Consider the following 16,664-nt stretch of genomic DNA (forward strand, 5'->3'; position numbering starts at 1 on the left):
TTTTGAAACATAGACACTCTACATAATAGCATTTTGTGATTTAAATGTACTGCAAATTGCTCTGTAGATCCAAATAAGACTGTAAATCCATAAGATATGGGAGCAGAATCAGGCCATTTGGCCCATTGAGTCAGCTCTGCCATTTCATCATGGCTGATCCATTTCCCTCTCAGCCCCAAATGTGGGTCTCCCTGGATCAGTTGTCTTACTGTCATGTTCTTTGGTGGCTATCATTGATGAGATATTGTCCTTCACTCTCCAATGCCAAACTATGCACCAAAACAGGGAAGATGACAGATCATTAACGGTCTATGCACCTGTAACCAGTATCTATATCAGGGATCAGCACATACTGACCAGAAGTGGGACTGATTAATAGGGGGGATTAAAAACAACAATCCATGACTGCACCAACACACAAGTTCAACTTCTATCTCACCTGAACAACTCATTTCAAATTATCCTTGTTTTAACCTTTTAATCATTTTCACAATTTGTAATTTCACAGAGTAGTAGGTGTGTTGAACACACTGTCAAGGGTGGGGGTAGAGGCAGATACTTTAGGGATCTACTGAAGGGACTTTTAGATGGGCACATGGATACTGTGGGGCAGGGAAGGATTAGATTGATCTTAGAGTAGGTAAGGTTAAATAGTCAGCACAACATCGTGGGCTGAAGGTTCTGTAGTGTTCTATGTTCTAATACTTAAATAATGATTTAAAAAGGAGATTCTTGCAAAGTAAATGATGCATTCATACACCATCTCTCTTCTTCTCCACAATCTTCTGATCACGATAATGACCAGGCTGATAAGCTTCCTAACTCAGAGACTAGTTAATCCTTGGCAATCCCATTCATCATGCATATTGAAAGATCGGACTGACAGGTCTGATCTGTGAACATACGTAATGACTGAGTATTTACAACAGACACAGACAAGGGTACAAAAGGAATTAAGGGAAATGGCTACAGAGCAGGAACCAGCGAATTATTTCAAGAACAGTTACCGCACCACAGCTATTAGGCTCTTGAACAAAAGGGGATAACTACACGCACTTGCCCATCCACTGAGATGTTCCCACAACCAATGATCTCACTTTCAGGACTCATATTCGCATTATTTTTTGCTATTTATTTATATTTGCATTTGTTATCTTCTATACTCTGGTTGATCTTTCATCGATCCTGTTATAGTTACTATTCTTGAGCACGCCCACAGGAAAAAGAATCTCAGGGTTGTATATGGTGACATACATGTACTTTGATAATAAAATTTACTTTGAGTTTTGATCTTACGAAGTGGCAGAGCAGGCTCACGAGGCTTATCCTTGTCCTCATTTCTTAATTGTAATTATCCAGGTTTGATGGTCACTCTACACTGATTACCGTTTCCCCTGTGCCTGTAAAATAATTTCCGACTATAATTCCCATGGTTTGATATCACAATCCTCAATACAAAGCTCAAGAATGCATTTTAAAGCACTCAGTTTACTCACAGTCAAGATTAATCCTGAAACTCTGTCTATGATTTTGTCAGTTCAGGGGTTCCCAACCTTTTTTATGCCATGGACCAACACCATTAAGCAAGGGGTCCGTGGACCCCACAATGGCAACCCCTGTGTTAGGCTGCCATTGATAATTTTGTCCCAGGTGCTTGTTGACAATTTTCACCATCCTGCTGTGAAACAGTTTGACCTTGGCCACTTTTTCCAACTTCACACACAATTTGGCTTTGGATTCCACCCAATGCTCGGATATTACAGCAGCCTCCAGTTAACTAGAGACCTGGGCATGCAGATGGGTATCCTGAACGGCCTGTTTCGGTAAGTCTCCACGACAGCAAACCCACTTGTCCACCCTTCTCCCACTTTTGAGTCAAAGAGTCTTCCTTCCTGTCCTGTCCCAGAGTCCCCAACTTCCTAAATTGCAATCATATTGTAGGTATTCAGGACCTAATTCCTTTAGCAGGAAGGGCAACAAGGGAATGTAGATCAACCAATACTTCAAGAAGGAACCACAGGTTTGAGAGAAGACAGAAACCCTCACCACATTTGTAATGTACCATGACGTGCTTGTAAGGCTGTAAAGGCACAGGTTACCACAGCCGATGACTCAAGGCTCTGTCAAGAAATTCAGAAGATCTCTTGACCAATGATACCCAAAAGACCTACCATCGAAGATCTGTCATCAAATATCCCCACCATCCAGGCCATCTTCTCACAGCTCCCATTGGGCAGGAGGTACGGAAGCCTGAAGTTTTTCCACCACCAGGTTCAAGAACAGCCGTTTCCCTTCAAACATTCGGTTCTTGAACTAACCGGCACTGCCCTAATCACCACCTCAATACAGCGACACCACAACTACTTTGGCCTCTCAAAGTCCAACCCTATGACCCCTTTGTGAGGGGTGGAAATGGGCGAGGCCGGCCGACAGGGCTCTGGTGAAGCTGAATAGGCCAATCCCCTGTACAGTGCATTACAGAAACATTGATGAACTCCTGCCATCGACGGCCTATGCACTGCTGGAGATGAGGGCCCAAGAAGAAGAATTGGACTTTTCCCAATTTGCATTGCACTTAACCTTGTTTTTTTTGGCTTTAGCTGTGCTCTTTTTGTAAAAAAAAATGCATAATTTATGTTTAATTTATGCTTTTCCTGTGAAAGTTGATTATCTGATGCTTTATGTCTGTGATGCTGCTGCAGGTAAGTTTTTCATTGCCCCTGTGTGTACGTGTACTTGTACAGACGACAATAAACTCGACTTTGTCTGTGATTTACTCCCTCACTCTCTCTTCAAACCCTATCATTCTCTTCCAAGAGGGTATCGAATTTACTTTTGAGAAGTGATATTATATCTACTTCCTCCACTCTTACATGCTTTCCCAACCATAACAATCCTTTGTGTAACAAAGGAAATTATTTCCTGGCTACATCACTGGAAGAACTCCCTGGAGCCAATGTGTATAAAGGCAAACAACATGCTAGATGATATCATTTGTACCACTAATGTTACTGTACATCTTTGTGATATCCTTACAAAAGGAGCCGTTTGTCAATTCATGAATTTGCCAACTAATTGGCGTTAAAAGCATTTGTATTTATTTGGAGATACAGCGTGGAACAAGGCTCTGCGCAGAAACCCACTGATTTAACCCTGGCCTAATCACAGGACAACTTACAATGACCAATTAACCTACTAACCGTTAACGTCTTTGGACTGCGGGAGGAAACAGGAGCACCCGGAGGAAACCAACGCGGTCACGGGGAAAACGTACAAACTCCTTACAGACGCTGCCGGAATTGAACTCCAAACTCCGGAACAGCTCAAGCTGTAATAGCATCACGCTAACTGCTATGCCACCGTGGCGCCCACGTATAAATATAACAATGATGTAACAAAATGAGTTGATTTAAAATGCAACAACGCTCTTACAGGAATTTAAATTCGCATAGACATGAAATCATGTATACATTCAGTTTCAAGTGAAAATCATTTGTATTATAAGGGAACTGATTCGATTGTAAATATTTTTTTTCCCTCAAAAAAAGGGCTCGAAGTATCATTGCATGTCTATTGTGTAGATCTTACGTGTATTATTTCCAGACTAGCAGAGTAAAATATTTATGACTGTTCGGTTTGAAGGGATAAACATTGTCTCCTTGTTGCTTGGCGTGAATGTTAAATGATAAAGCTGAGGGGGCAGGTACAATTAGCTGTGGCCACCTTGCCTTTGACTTGTTTCTCAGGTAGAGTCTCAGGGTTATACAGCATGAAAACAGGCCCTTCAGCCCAACTTGCCCATGCTGACCAAGATGTCTATCTGTGCTTATATAAAAATGAATCTCAGGGCAGTGTATAGTGACTTACACGTACTTTTATAATAAATAATCAGAGTACTTTGATGATAAATTCCTGCCCTGTCTTTAAGGAATTTGTACGTTCTCTCAGTTTCCTCTGGGTGCTGCAGTTTCGGTTGAGTAGGTTTACTTGTCTCATGGGTGTGACAGAGTGGCGTGGACTCGTTGGGCTGGAAGGGTCTGTAACTGTGCTGTATCTTTAATAATAAAAATTCAAAGTTAATTTGAACTTTGAGCTAGTCCCATTTGTCCAAGGTTGGCTCATGTTTCTCTAGATCTTTTCTATCCACAGAGCAGTCCAAATGCCTTTTAAATTTTGTAATTATATCCTGATTTACAGCTTCCTCGGACAGCTTGCTCTATGCACCAGCCACCCTCTGTGTGATACACTTAACCCTCTGTTTCCGTTCAAGCCTTTCCCTTCTAACCTTAAATTTCTACTCTCGAGTTTTAGCCTCCTCCTCCACCCCACTTACCCTGGGAAAAGACTGTAGCCATCCATTGTATTTATACACCTCACAGGTCATCCCTCAACATCATACATTCCAGGAAAAATGGTGCACCTTCTTTAGCTCAATGACATCCATGGTGTGAGTGAAGATGAACAGGAGTGGCAGGGAGGGAGTGGGAGTGGGGAGGGAGGGATTGGGAGTGGGAGAGAGGGAGGGGGAGGGGGAGTGGGAGGGAGTGAGAGTGGGAGTGAGGGAGTGGGAGTGGGAGGGTGGGAGTGGGAGAGAGAACCAGAGACACAAAGGGGAGGGCAAGAAAAAACAGACAGAGAGGTTGTTCTCCTTCCCCTCCTCTACCTTCTTATTCTGGCTTCTTCCCCTTTCCTTTCCAGTCCTGTTGAAGGGTCTCAGCCCAAAATGTCAACTGCCTATTCCCTTTCCATAGATGCTACCTGACCTGTTGAGCTCCTCCAGCATTTTGTCTCTGCTGTCTCGCATTCTCTCTCTCTCAGCCCCCTCATGCTTTTTCATCCTCTCAATGTTTCCCTTTTAAAATCTTCATCAATTTTACTGATCCATTATGAGGTACAGTATATAACATATATATTCCATTTTAAAAATGCAATAAACACAACTTTTTATATTTTTGCACATTTTAAAATAACTAAGCCATCCAATGTCAGAATTATTTATGTTACATTACACTGTAATATTACGCTGAAAATTAACTGATGTCTCACTTTTTTTGCAGAAGCTCTGTACTTCTGATTTTTTTATGTATAAAGTTTTATTTTGTAATTTGTTTCGAACCATAGCTGTGAGTCCTGAGGTGGAATGCATGTCTGGCTCTCGGACTTTATCCACGAGCACCACCTACCCAAGTCCGGTTACAGGGCCGTGCCGCGATCAGTTAGGCACTGGATCTTTAAGTGGAATACCTCCAGACAGCAAATACGTTTGGAACACCGTTTTTAATATATCCACAGTGAGCAACGTAGCAAGGGTATGTCCTACAGTACAGCACACAAGAGCTGTGTACTAACACAGGGGGCTGTTTCTCGGCCGTCTAAGCTCTGTCTAAAGTGAAGTACTGATGCTACAAGTGAACGTGATGCTTGCTCGTCATTTATACCACAGGCTGTTTTGGACCGCTTCATGATCGTAAGTGAGGCCAAGTGAAGACTCCGCCCTCGGCATCACTCCACACCCTCATCTCGCAGAACCAAATTCTTCCCGATATTACTAATCCAGAACACATTGGAAGTTCTTTCAGTTGCGGCTGGAATAACTCGGGGAAACGTAACCTGTGTATGTTGTCAGAAGGCTTAATTTAAATTCTCCATTTTATCTTTCGCTGTCCTCGGGCATTAAGTACCTGGAGATTATTTCTCCACCTTGCAGTGCATCATTTTGCCTACTCCCATTGACCTGCACCTCCTTCACCCTCCAATACCCCACCCATCCATGTATCTATTCAAAGTTTGCTTAAATGTTGCAGTCAAACTCGTATCCACCATTACTGCTGGAGGCTTGTTCCACCCTCTGAATGAAGTTCCTTCTCAAGTTTCCCCTTAAATATTTCACTTTTCATCCTTAACCTACAACCTCCAGTTCTAGTTTCACCTAACCTCAATGGAAAAAGCCTGCTTGCATTTACCCTATCTATATTCCTCATCCATTTTGTACACCTCTATCAAATCTCCCCTCATTCTCCTACACTCCAGAGAATAAAGTCCTAACCTACTCAACCTTTGCCTGTAACTCAGGTCCTTAAGTCCTGGTTTATCCTTGGAAATTTCCTCCGTACTCTTTCAATTTAAATGATATCTTTCCTGTAGGTAGGTGACCAGAACCATATACATTACTCCAAATTTGACCTCACCACCGTCTTATACAACCTCAACATAACATCCCAACGCTTCAAGAAGTTTTACACTCTTCAAAGAATTAAATGAAGGTGTTTGGAAGATTTATTTGTTTATGGTGACAGTAGTGATTGACAACAATCAACAGCACAGGTACCAGTAAATGATTATTTGCACTTAATATAAAGAAGGTCTAACAGTTCCTCTACTTCCTTAAAAAAGTTTGCGCAAACTTGGCATGTCACCAAAAGCTCTGACAAACTTCTATAGATGCACAGTGGTGAGTAGCCTAACTGGTTGTATCATGGCCTGGTACGGAAACATCAATGCCCAGGAATGGAAAAGGCTACAGAGAGTGGTGGATACTGCCCGGTCCATCAGAAGCAAAACCCTCCCCACCACTCATATGGGACACTGTCATAAGTAGGCAGCATCCCTCATCAAAGATCTCCCACTATCCAGGCTATATTCTCTTCTTGCTGCTGCCGTGTGTCCCACAACATCAGGTTCGGCAATAGTTAATACCCTACAACCATCAGTTATCGCCCTACGGCCACTGGGCTCCTGAACCTGATGGATAACCTCACTCACCACAGCTCTGAACTGTCTCTACAACCACAGGACTTACTTCCAAAGACATACTCTCAGCATTGTCCTATGTTTGCACAATTTTCCTTCTTTTGTACTTTGGTTGCTTGTCAGTCTTCGTAAAGTTTTTCACAGAATCTAGTTTATTTCTTTTTTGTTCCTGTAAATGCCTGCGAGAAAGTGAATCTCAAGGTAGTGTATGGCAATATATACATACTTTGATAATAAATTTTACTTACTTACGTTCAGTGCTATCAGTTTTTTTTAAACCCAACTACTAGCTAAATCCCTATATTCATAATAGGTGCATTTGTGAAGATTAGTTCCCAAGGAAGTAGTTTGGATTCCTGACACCCATGGAGTGAAACAAGATGATTTTATTTATTTCCTGTGTCTGTGGTATAAAGTAGGGTACAGCACTAAAGCAGGATTGCATAAAAAGCAAAGGAAATTTATAAGGAAAGAGATGAGGCTCTAATCTAATAAACGAACAACAAACGGAAAACTGAAAATACCTAGGTATGTCCACATCAAGAAACAGCCTGTAAAATACAAGAGGTATCATTAGTAGCAATGAGGAAAGAGATGGAAATAATAGGCGACTGAGAACGACAGCCAGCTACAACTTGTTTAAGCTACTAAAAAATTTGGACAAAAAATGTCAAGCATTTGCCTCACCCTGATCACAGAACTCTGCAGGCTGCCTGGGGTGGGGGTAGAGGCAGATACATTAGGGACTTATTTAGGTAGGCACATGGACGTGAGGAAGATGGACGAAGACGGGCACGGTGACGGCAGGAGAATTAGTTCAGTTGGCCGTTTGATTGACTCAGCACAATATTGTGCTGTCCCTGTACTGGGCTGTAATATGTTCCAACTCAGATCGCGGAACTCTTACGCTCCTGACCATTTCGAAGTTGGACCATGACTCGAGATCAACTTCTGAACCCAGCGGTAGGCGGGAAGCAGGTGGTGGTAGAGAGGAGGCACAAGTGAACTGGCAGGAAACAATGAGTGAGGTCCTCAGCGGGTCAGGCAGCATCTGCAGAGGGAACTGCACAGTTGGTGTTTCAGGTTGAGACCCTGGTAGGAAAGGATGAGATCACTGTCATGGTGAGGAATAATAACGAGCAACATGCGCACAAAATGCTGGGGGAACTCAGCAGGCCAGACAGCATCTATGGAAGGGAATAAACAGTCAGCATTTGGGCCATAACCCTTCATCGTGATCTCCTCCCTTCCTCCTCCTCTCTTTTTCCAATTCCCATTCTGGTTACCCTCTTCTCTTCTCGCCTGCCCATCATTGCCCTTCCCCCCTTCATGGCCCACTGTCCTCTCCTATCAGAATCCTCCTTCTTCAGCTCTCTATCTCTTCCACCTATCATCCCTGAGCTTCTTATTTCACCCCTCTCCTCCCTCACCTGGCTTCACCTATCACCCGCCAGCTTGTACTCCTTCCCTTCCCCTTTTTATTCTGGCTTCTTCCCCCTTCCTTTCCAGTTCTGATGAAGGGTCTCAGCCTGAAACATCGACTGTTTATCTGAGCTAAGACATAGGAACCAAATTAAGCCATTCGGCCCATTGAATCTATTCCGCCATTTCATCATGGCTGATCCATTTCCCTCTCAACCCCAATCTCCTGCCTTTTCCCCGTAACCCTTTGTGCCCTGACTAATCAAGAATCTATCAACCTCTGCCTTAAATATACCTACTGACTTGGCATCCATAGCCGCCTTTGGCAACGAATTCCATAGTCTCACAACTCTCTGGCTGAACAAATTCCTCATCTCTGTTCTAAATGCATGTCCCTGTATTCTGAGGCTGTGTCCTTTAGCCTTAGACTCTCACATCACATCCTCTTCACATCCACTCTATCAAAGTCTTTCAACATTCACCAGGTTTCCCCTCACTTGGTGCAGCCTGAGTTCCTCCAGCATTTCATGTGTGTGTGTGTGTGTGTTGCTCAAGATTTCCAACATCTGTAGAATCTATTGTGCTTGCGAAGAATGACATTGGCTCAGGTGCTTGTGGCGAAATCAATTGGGTGAAAATAAAATACAGACAAAGAAGTTACTGGTGGAATTAATAAGAGGGCTTATGTACAACAGCTGTACTGTAGCACATAGTACAAGTCAAGAAAGAATTCTGAAAGAGCTACACAGTAATCATGGTTGATTTTCAACATCGCATTGATTGGACAAAAAATAATGGCAAAGATGTCTTTGAGGGAGAGTTCATTGAGTGTATCTGATATAGCTTCTGAGAGCAATATGTCAAGGCACCAAACCAGGGTGCAGCTGTTTTGATATTGAGTAATGAAACAGGATTAATTAATGATCTCACAGTATAGGATCCCCAGGGAAAAGGAGTTCACAGTATGGCAACATTTCAAATTCAGCTTGAGGATCAGTAACTAGAGTCCAAATCTTAAAGAAAGGCGACTAAAATGGTTCGAGATCAGAATGAACTGGGGAAGACAGAAGTTAGCAAAACCAGATACTTCATAAAACCTAGCGAGGGCATATTCTGGTTAGAAACCAAGGCACTATGAGTGGGATGCACCACTTATGATTGAGCCAAGGTTGGGGTATCAAACTGAAAAAGGCATACAGTGCAGTAAGACTGAGTGGTGAGCCAGAGGACATTTAGAAATGGCAAACATGACCAAAAAAAGATATTAAGATGATAGTGAATGACAGCAAACCAGCAAATAACATTAAAAAAAAACAAATAGTCAGAGCATCTACAGCTACATAAACATAGTTAAAGAAACATTTTGTTCCTTAAAGCCTGAGTTAAGTAAATGGCAAAGATTTGAAATTAGTGTAGATCAGTTTTAAAAGTAGAAGACACGAAAATGTATCAGTAATAACAGATAACCAAAGGGTTACGGGGAACAATGATCTAGCAATTTATCCAACCAGCTATCTATTTGTCTTTTGAAACACAGTGCAGAACAGGCCCTCCCAGCCCTTTGAGCCGCACTGCCCAGCAAGCCCCGGTTTCACCCTAGGCTAATCATGGGACGTTTTACCGTGACCAATTAACCTACCAACTGGTGTGCCTTTGGACTGTGGGAGGAAACCGGAGCACCCGGAGGAAACCCATGCGGCCACGGGGAGAGTGGACAGACTCCTTACAGACAGCGGAGTGAACTGAATCCGACTGCTGGCGCTGTAAAGCGCTGTGCAAAACAGCTAAGCTACCGCGCCGCCCTGCAAAGGAAACCGGGTAGGTAAGTGAAGGGACTAGAAGCTGGCGGATGGAGTAGAGCGTGGGGAAATGTGAAATCACCGCAGGACTTGTAGGTGTCCAGGTCAAAGAAGCGAGCGGGAAAAATCACTGCCTACACGACCCACTCAGTAAACTGCCTTTTCCCCAAAGCTTCCTTCTGGAAAGCACTGGAGGGCTACTATATTAAAAAAAAAAATCACATGATCTTACAACTGTCTTTCCCCAGGCAGTTAATCCCTGGCACACTCCTCCATCTATAACCCCAGTCACTGCACTGTAGACACTTGGAAACACTTTTTATAATGCTGTTTACATTATAAGTACATGCTGGTATTTACATATTTATGTACATATTATTCCATTTCCATCCTCTAACTTAATTTTTTATATAATTATTTATTCTTTACAATTGCTGAATGGTCTTTTCTGCATGTCACACCCTGACCACCTCACCACAGCAAATTCCTAACATAGTAAATATAGATGATGGATGAGGTGGATCCTTCATGCGAGGTTATCCACTCCAGAATGAGGAAAGAATAATATTATTATCTAAATAGAGTGAGACCACAGAACATTGCAGTATAAAGGGATCTGGGGTCCCCATGCAGGAAACACAATCTCTCAGTTTGGAGGAGCAACAACTCCTATTCTTTCTGGGTAGCCTTCAACCTGATGGCATGAATTTCACCAGCTTCTGGTAATTTTCCCTCCTCCTCATTCCCTCTTCTATAATCTCCCACTCTGGCCTCTTACTTCTTCTCACCTGCCTATCACCCCCCACTGGTGCCCCTCCTCTTGTCCTTTCTCCCATGGCCCAGTCTCCTCTCCTAATAGATTCCTTCTTTTCTAGCCCTTTACCTTTTTCCCCCATCACCTCCCAGTTTCTTTCTCCCTCCCCCCCTCCATCCTGCCCTCCCATCTGGCTTCACCCATCATCCTCCAGCTTCCACTCCCCCCAGCTTCTTACTTTGGCATCTTCCCCCTTCCTTTCCAGTCCTGATTAAAGGTCTTGGCCTGAAACATCAGCTGTTTATTCTCCTCTGTAGATGCTGCCCGACCAGCTGGAGTTCCTCCAGCATTGTGTGTGTGCTGCTTTGGATTTTCAGCATCTGAAGAATCGCCCGTGTTTTTTTTAATTGAGTGGGTGGTGTCCACAATGAGTTTTTTTTCCCCTGCTTATTTCTTTGTCCTGGGCCCATACAGGCACCATGCACTAACATGATAAGCTGCTGATTCCTTGGAAAAAGGGTTCGATATACAGAATTGGAGTATGTTGGGCCACTGTATAAGGGGTTGTCAAATCTTAAAACACATTCGACTTCATACATTAAAACAAAATGGGAGAAGGAAGGAGGGATAATTATATCTGAGGAAGAATGGACAACAATATGGAGGTATCAATGGAAGTGTACCAGTTCACAGAAATGGTGGGAGTTTGGATGGAAAAACTTGATAAGATATTTTATTACACCCTCTCAGGAATCCCGTTATGATAGTAACCTCCCTGTTTGCTGGAGAAATTGTGGAAATCAAAATGCAAATCATTATCATATTTTTTGGGACTGCCCTGTTATCAAAAACTATTGGAGGGGGATACACAATGCCCTACAAGACATCTTTAAATGTGAAATACCCTTAGAGAGTAAGACCATATGTTTTGGATATATACCTCAAGAATGGTTGAAAAGAGATAAATATTTAATGAATATACTGTTGGTGGCAGGTAAAAAGACTCTTACTAGGAAATGGTTATCACAGGAGAGCCCAACTTTAAATACATGGATGGAAATTACAATGGACATATACAAAATGGAGAAGATAACCGCATCTGTTAATCATAAGCTGGAACAATTTGATTCATACTGGGAAAAATGGTTTAACTACATAATGCCTCATAGGCCTGATTTTATTCTCACAAATCAATGAATCTGTTGTAAAAAAAAATCACTCCCTACTTGTACATAGTTCTTTCCTTTTGCTTGTTTTTTTCTTTCCACTCTTTTCTGTAAGTGTATACCTCAGATAAATACTTTGTGGAGATTTGTGATATATATGATTATATGATATATATGTACAATGTCTGAAATACATCTTATGGAAATGTTTGTTTGATGATGAACTTCAATTAAAAAAAATTACCAAAAAAAAAATTTAAGATTCAGAAGGAGCTTACAAGCTGGATGCTGTTTCCCTCAATGGGAGTTCCAAGAATTAAGGGCATAGTTTCAGAATAGTTTCAATTTAAGTTACTGAATCTATTGCAGGTACAGACTAACTGCCAACTGAATTATAAGGGAGTCAAAAGACGTGGGGAAGAGAACGGGAAAGTGAAGCTGAGGCCAATATTGGTTCAGTCACAATCCGATGGAATAGCAAAGCAGGCTCGAGGGGGCAATTGGCTAACACCTGCCTCTATTTCTATGTTCTTGTGTAGTGGCTAGCATAACAATTTACAGCGTCAGCGACAGGGATTTTGGTTCCTGGTGCTGTCTGGAAGGAGTTTTAATGCTCTCCCTGTGACTGTTCCAGGTGTTCCCACTTCCTCTCACATTTCAAAGACGTTCGGGTTAGGGTCAGTAAGTTGTGGGCATGCTATTTTGGTGCTGGAAGTGCAGCGACAATTGAGGGCTGCCCCCAGCACCTCCTCAGACTGTGTTGGTCATTGACACAAATGACGCATTTTCCTGTAATTTTCAATGTGCATGTGACAAATAAAGCTAATATTTATATATTTTTAAAAATCCTTACCTATGATAGAATCATCATCATTATGTGCCATGTCATATGATGTATGCAATCATGGTCTCACGTCCATTATTGTTCTTGGCAAATTTTTCTACTGAAGTATTTTGACATTGCCTTCTTCTGGGCAGTGCCTTTACAAGATGGATAACCCCAGCCATTATCAATACTCTTCAGAGATCGTCATCCTGGTGTCAGTGGTCACATAACCAGGGCTTGTGATATCCACCACCTGCTCCCATAGCTTCATGTGACCCTGATCGGGGGCTAAGCAGGTACTACACCTGCAGGTCAGTGGAGGGAAGGAGCGTCTTACGGCTCTTTGGTAGAGATGTATCCCCATCCTGCCGCACATTTGATAGAATGCCCAGGCTGATAATTACAGAACTCATCCAACACCCAGTCTACAAGCTACCCGAGCTCCCATGAATGACTGGGCCTTCCTGTAGGGTTGTTGTTTTTCCAATCTGTTGCTACACACGCAGAGATTCGCCTCATCAACAGAACAGATCACAGCAAACTTTAATGGTGTGACATTGATAGCTTTTGCTCCTCCCCCCCCACAGAAATTGATTTTTTTTAAAAAGAAAATACAAGGTCATTTGAACAAAAGTCGCTCCATCCAACCTGTAAAACCTGCAATCTATCTATCTATCTATCTATCTATCAGATGTGTCCTTTTGATCACTATTCCGCCAATATTGGCCATCTCCGGCACCTGTCCAGTACAGAATGCTAGTTTCAAATGGGTGACAGAACTGGAACTCAAGATGTAGCACCACTTCATGTAAAAGGAACATGAACATACCTGTGAGCATCATTTGAAGATTTGATATGCTTTGCAGAAATTATATTCAAAGACAAAACAGCGTCTACGGCAGCTTCATCCACCTCTGGTTTATTCCTGATGCGCCCTGGGAAACCATTGGGAAGCAGACAGTTACTGGGCTTGTCCAAGACAGAATGAACACTTATCTTGTAATTTATATTTTATCCCTTCATGAGTGAAGTCAGGAGGACGTTTATTTTAACATTGCATTAGAAATCAGTGCATTTAGTGACATTTGGCTGTTCAAGAATCTGAAGCATAGGGATTTATTTAATCTAAATTTAGAATGCAGATCATTTGCTCTTATTAAGAGGCCACTCTCAATGGCCATTTTATGAGGTACCTGGTGTGGTCTTCTGTTGCTATAGCCCATCCACTTTAAGGTTCAATGTGTTGTGCGTTCAGAGATGCTCTTCTGCACACCACTGCTGTAACGTGGTTATTTGAGTTACTGTCGCCTCCCTGTCAGTTTGAACCAGTCAGTCTGGCCATTCGTTAAGTTCTGTTAATTTGGGCAATGTAAGCATTTAGTTGAGGTGCACACTTTTATGTTATGGGCAAGCACGCTGGGGGGTGGGATTATAGGCAAGGAAATGGCACCCTCGTGTACTGAACGTGAACGGAGAAAGTAAAGTTGTTAAAGCGAAAGAAAATCTTGGGCTTGTTTGAGTGTTAACACGTTCACCTCTGACCTCTCATTAACAAGGCAGTTTTGACAGAGAACTGCCACTAACTGGATTTTTTTTTGTTTCTTCGTAGCCTTTTCTGTAAATGCTAGAGACCGTTGTGCGTGAAAATCACAGATCAGCAGTGTCTGAGATACTCAAACCACCCCATCTGGCACCAACAATCACTCCACGGTCAAAGCCATGTTTCTTCCCCCATTCTAACGTTTGGTCTGAACATCAACTGAACCTCCTGACCACGTCTGCACAACTTTATGCATTGAGTTGCTGCCACGTGATTGGCAGATTAGATATTTGCATTAACAAAGTGTAAAGGGTTACCTAATAAAGCGGCCATTGAACGTAAACATCGTTATTTAGAGTAATTTAATCAGTTCCCTGGTGTTAGTTTTACTGGCGAACAAGAGAATGAGATGTAAAATCCGTAATGTTGAAAGGATCATACATTAGTATTATCAATATTACAAACGTTCGTACATTAGAAAAGACCCATTGGCTCTGGAAAGAAAACTCACCAACAACGAGCTCTCGAACATCCTTCCAGTGAAGTTCACTGCCTTTCTCATGCACGATCGTGACCGTAATCCTGCGCTGAATTCCCTGTTGGAATCAAAACCTAAAGTTATAATTGGAAATTTCATTCTGTGTCAGCAAACTCACCCCCAGGAGGTGGTAGGGAGCAGGCACTAGTTTGGGCTTGGGCTCTGAAGCATGGTTGACATTTAACCACGAAGTCCCAAAGCTCCGCCTGCCCTCTCGAAAAAGATCCTGGGTGACTTTCCAAAGAAAAGCAGGGGCATTGAGCCCATCACTCCCCCCACCAACGTCTAGCAAACCATCTTGTTGCTATTTGTCAAAGCCTTCTGCCCAACAATCATTCTTACATTTCAATAGAGCACAAGAGCATCTACAATATTGTGTCGGCACTGGTATGAACACAATATTGAATTAACATTTCAATATGTCTTTCACTGACATAAACCCTTCAGGATGCCACACAATAAGCCTGCTCTCTCCTCAACTTACACGTCTATTAATAAATCTAGCAACAAGCGTGTTGTGGAACAATGTCATAGGTTGATTCAGACTGTGCCCACGAACACTATCTCACTCTATTTTCACACTTTAAAAAAAAATATCTTTTTTAATTTACAGCATTTTTTTCTTATAAACACAAGAGATTCTGCAGATGCTGGAAATCCAGAATAACACACATAAAGTGCTGGAGGAACTCAGCAGGTCAGGCAGCGTCTATGAAAATGAAGTGATAGCTGATGCTTTGGGCCGAGACCCTTCTTCAGGTCTAAGGAAACTGGAAGATGACAGAGAGGAGAATTCTTCAGGATTTTTTTTTCACCAAAAGCTGGTGAATCTGTGGAATTCGTTGCCACAGACAGCTGTGGAGGCCAAGATATCGGGTACATTTAAAGCGGAGGATGATAGCTTCTTGATTAGTCAGGAGACGGCAGGAGAATTGGGTTGAGAGGATAGTAAAGCAGCCATGATCAAATGGCAGAGCAAGCTTGATGGGCCGAATGGCCTAATTCCACTGCTACATCTTATGATCTTTTAAAAGTGAAAATCGTTACAAAGCACCGTCCTTTCTAATAATTGCCAAACTATAAAATTTAACCTTAATTCCCACAGACTGGTGGCAATTCCGGCATCTGTCCAATATTTCTGCCTTAGTCAACATCACTAAACAGATTTTTTTTTTTAAAAAACCTTTTTCGTCTGTGCAAGATTGCAGCACACAAATGACCTGTAGCATTCCCTCTACTTCAATCTCAATTCAATAAACTTCCACTTCAAGCAAAAGTCATTTGATAGAAGAAAAAAGGCACAAGCACTGCTTTAAGAACAAGACACAAATCCTGGAAGAGCTCCCAGTCAGGCACCACCCGTGGAAAGAGAAACCAGTTAACATTTCGGGTCAGAATTGGGGATCATTCCCTCGACCCATTATATTAGGCGTTCTTTCTTTCCACAGATGCTACTTGAGTGCCTGAGACGTATTTATTGGAGATTGAGCTCGGAACACACTCTTCAGGCCCAGCAAGCCACTCTGCCCAGCAATCGAGCCTAATCACAGGACAATTTACAATGACCAATTCATCTATTAACCAGTATGCCTTTTGACCATGGGAGGGTACTGGAGCACCTGGGGCCAACTCCACTTCTGTTTTTGGTTGATGTTCAAACACCTGAAGTTACATTGGTTTTCTACGATAACTAGATAGAGATCTTCTTTGAGGGATAAACAAGGGTTACACACTGGGAATAACCACCCCCTCCTCCACAACTATGTCAAAGTGCCCCTTATTTCTCAACAAAACGGAAGATAGGCGTGCTGCCCATTAGAAAGCATCTCCGACAGAGCATCTCCTTCAGTTTTCCATCCGAGGGTCAAC

The 16,664-nt window shown here is 42.5% G+C and overlaps 1 protein-coding gene across 17 annotated transcripts in view; it reads right to left on the bottom strand.

Annotated features, from left to right (window-relative positions):
• The window catches only part of kif1b (kinesin family member 1B), a 278,399-nt gene that overhangs the window by 30,724 nt on the left and 231,011 nt on the right, over window positions 1–16,664 (bottom strand). For all 17 annotated transcript variants that reach the window (XM_073032205.1, XM_073032200.1, XM_073032199.1 and 14 more), the window contains 2 exons: window positions 14,769–14,853; window positions 13,547–13,652 (listed from right to left, as the gene is read on the bottom strand). In XM_073032205.1, coding sequence (XP_072888306.1) covers window positions 13,547–13,652; window positions 14,769–14,853 — 191 coding nt within the window. The remainder of the gene's footprint in view (window positions 1–13,546; window positions 13,653–14,768; window positions 14,854–16,664) is intronic.

The sequence above is a fragment of the Hemitrygon akajei genome, chromosome 29 (assembly GCF_048418815.1).
Source record: "Hemitrygon akajei chromosome 29, sHemAka1.3, whole genome shotgun sequence".
Classification (NCBI taxonomy): domain Eukaryota; kingdom Metazoa; phylum Chordata; class Chondrichthyes; order Myliobatiformes; family Dasyatidae; genus Hemitrygon; species Hemitrygon akajei.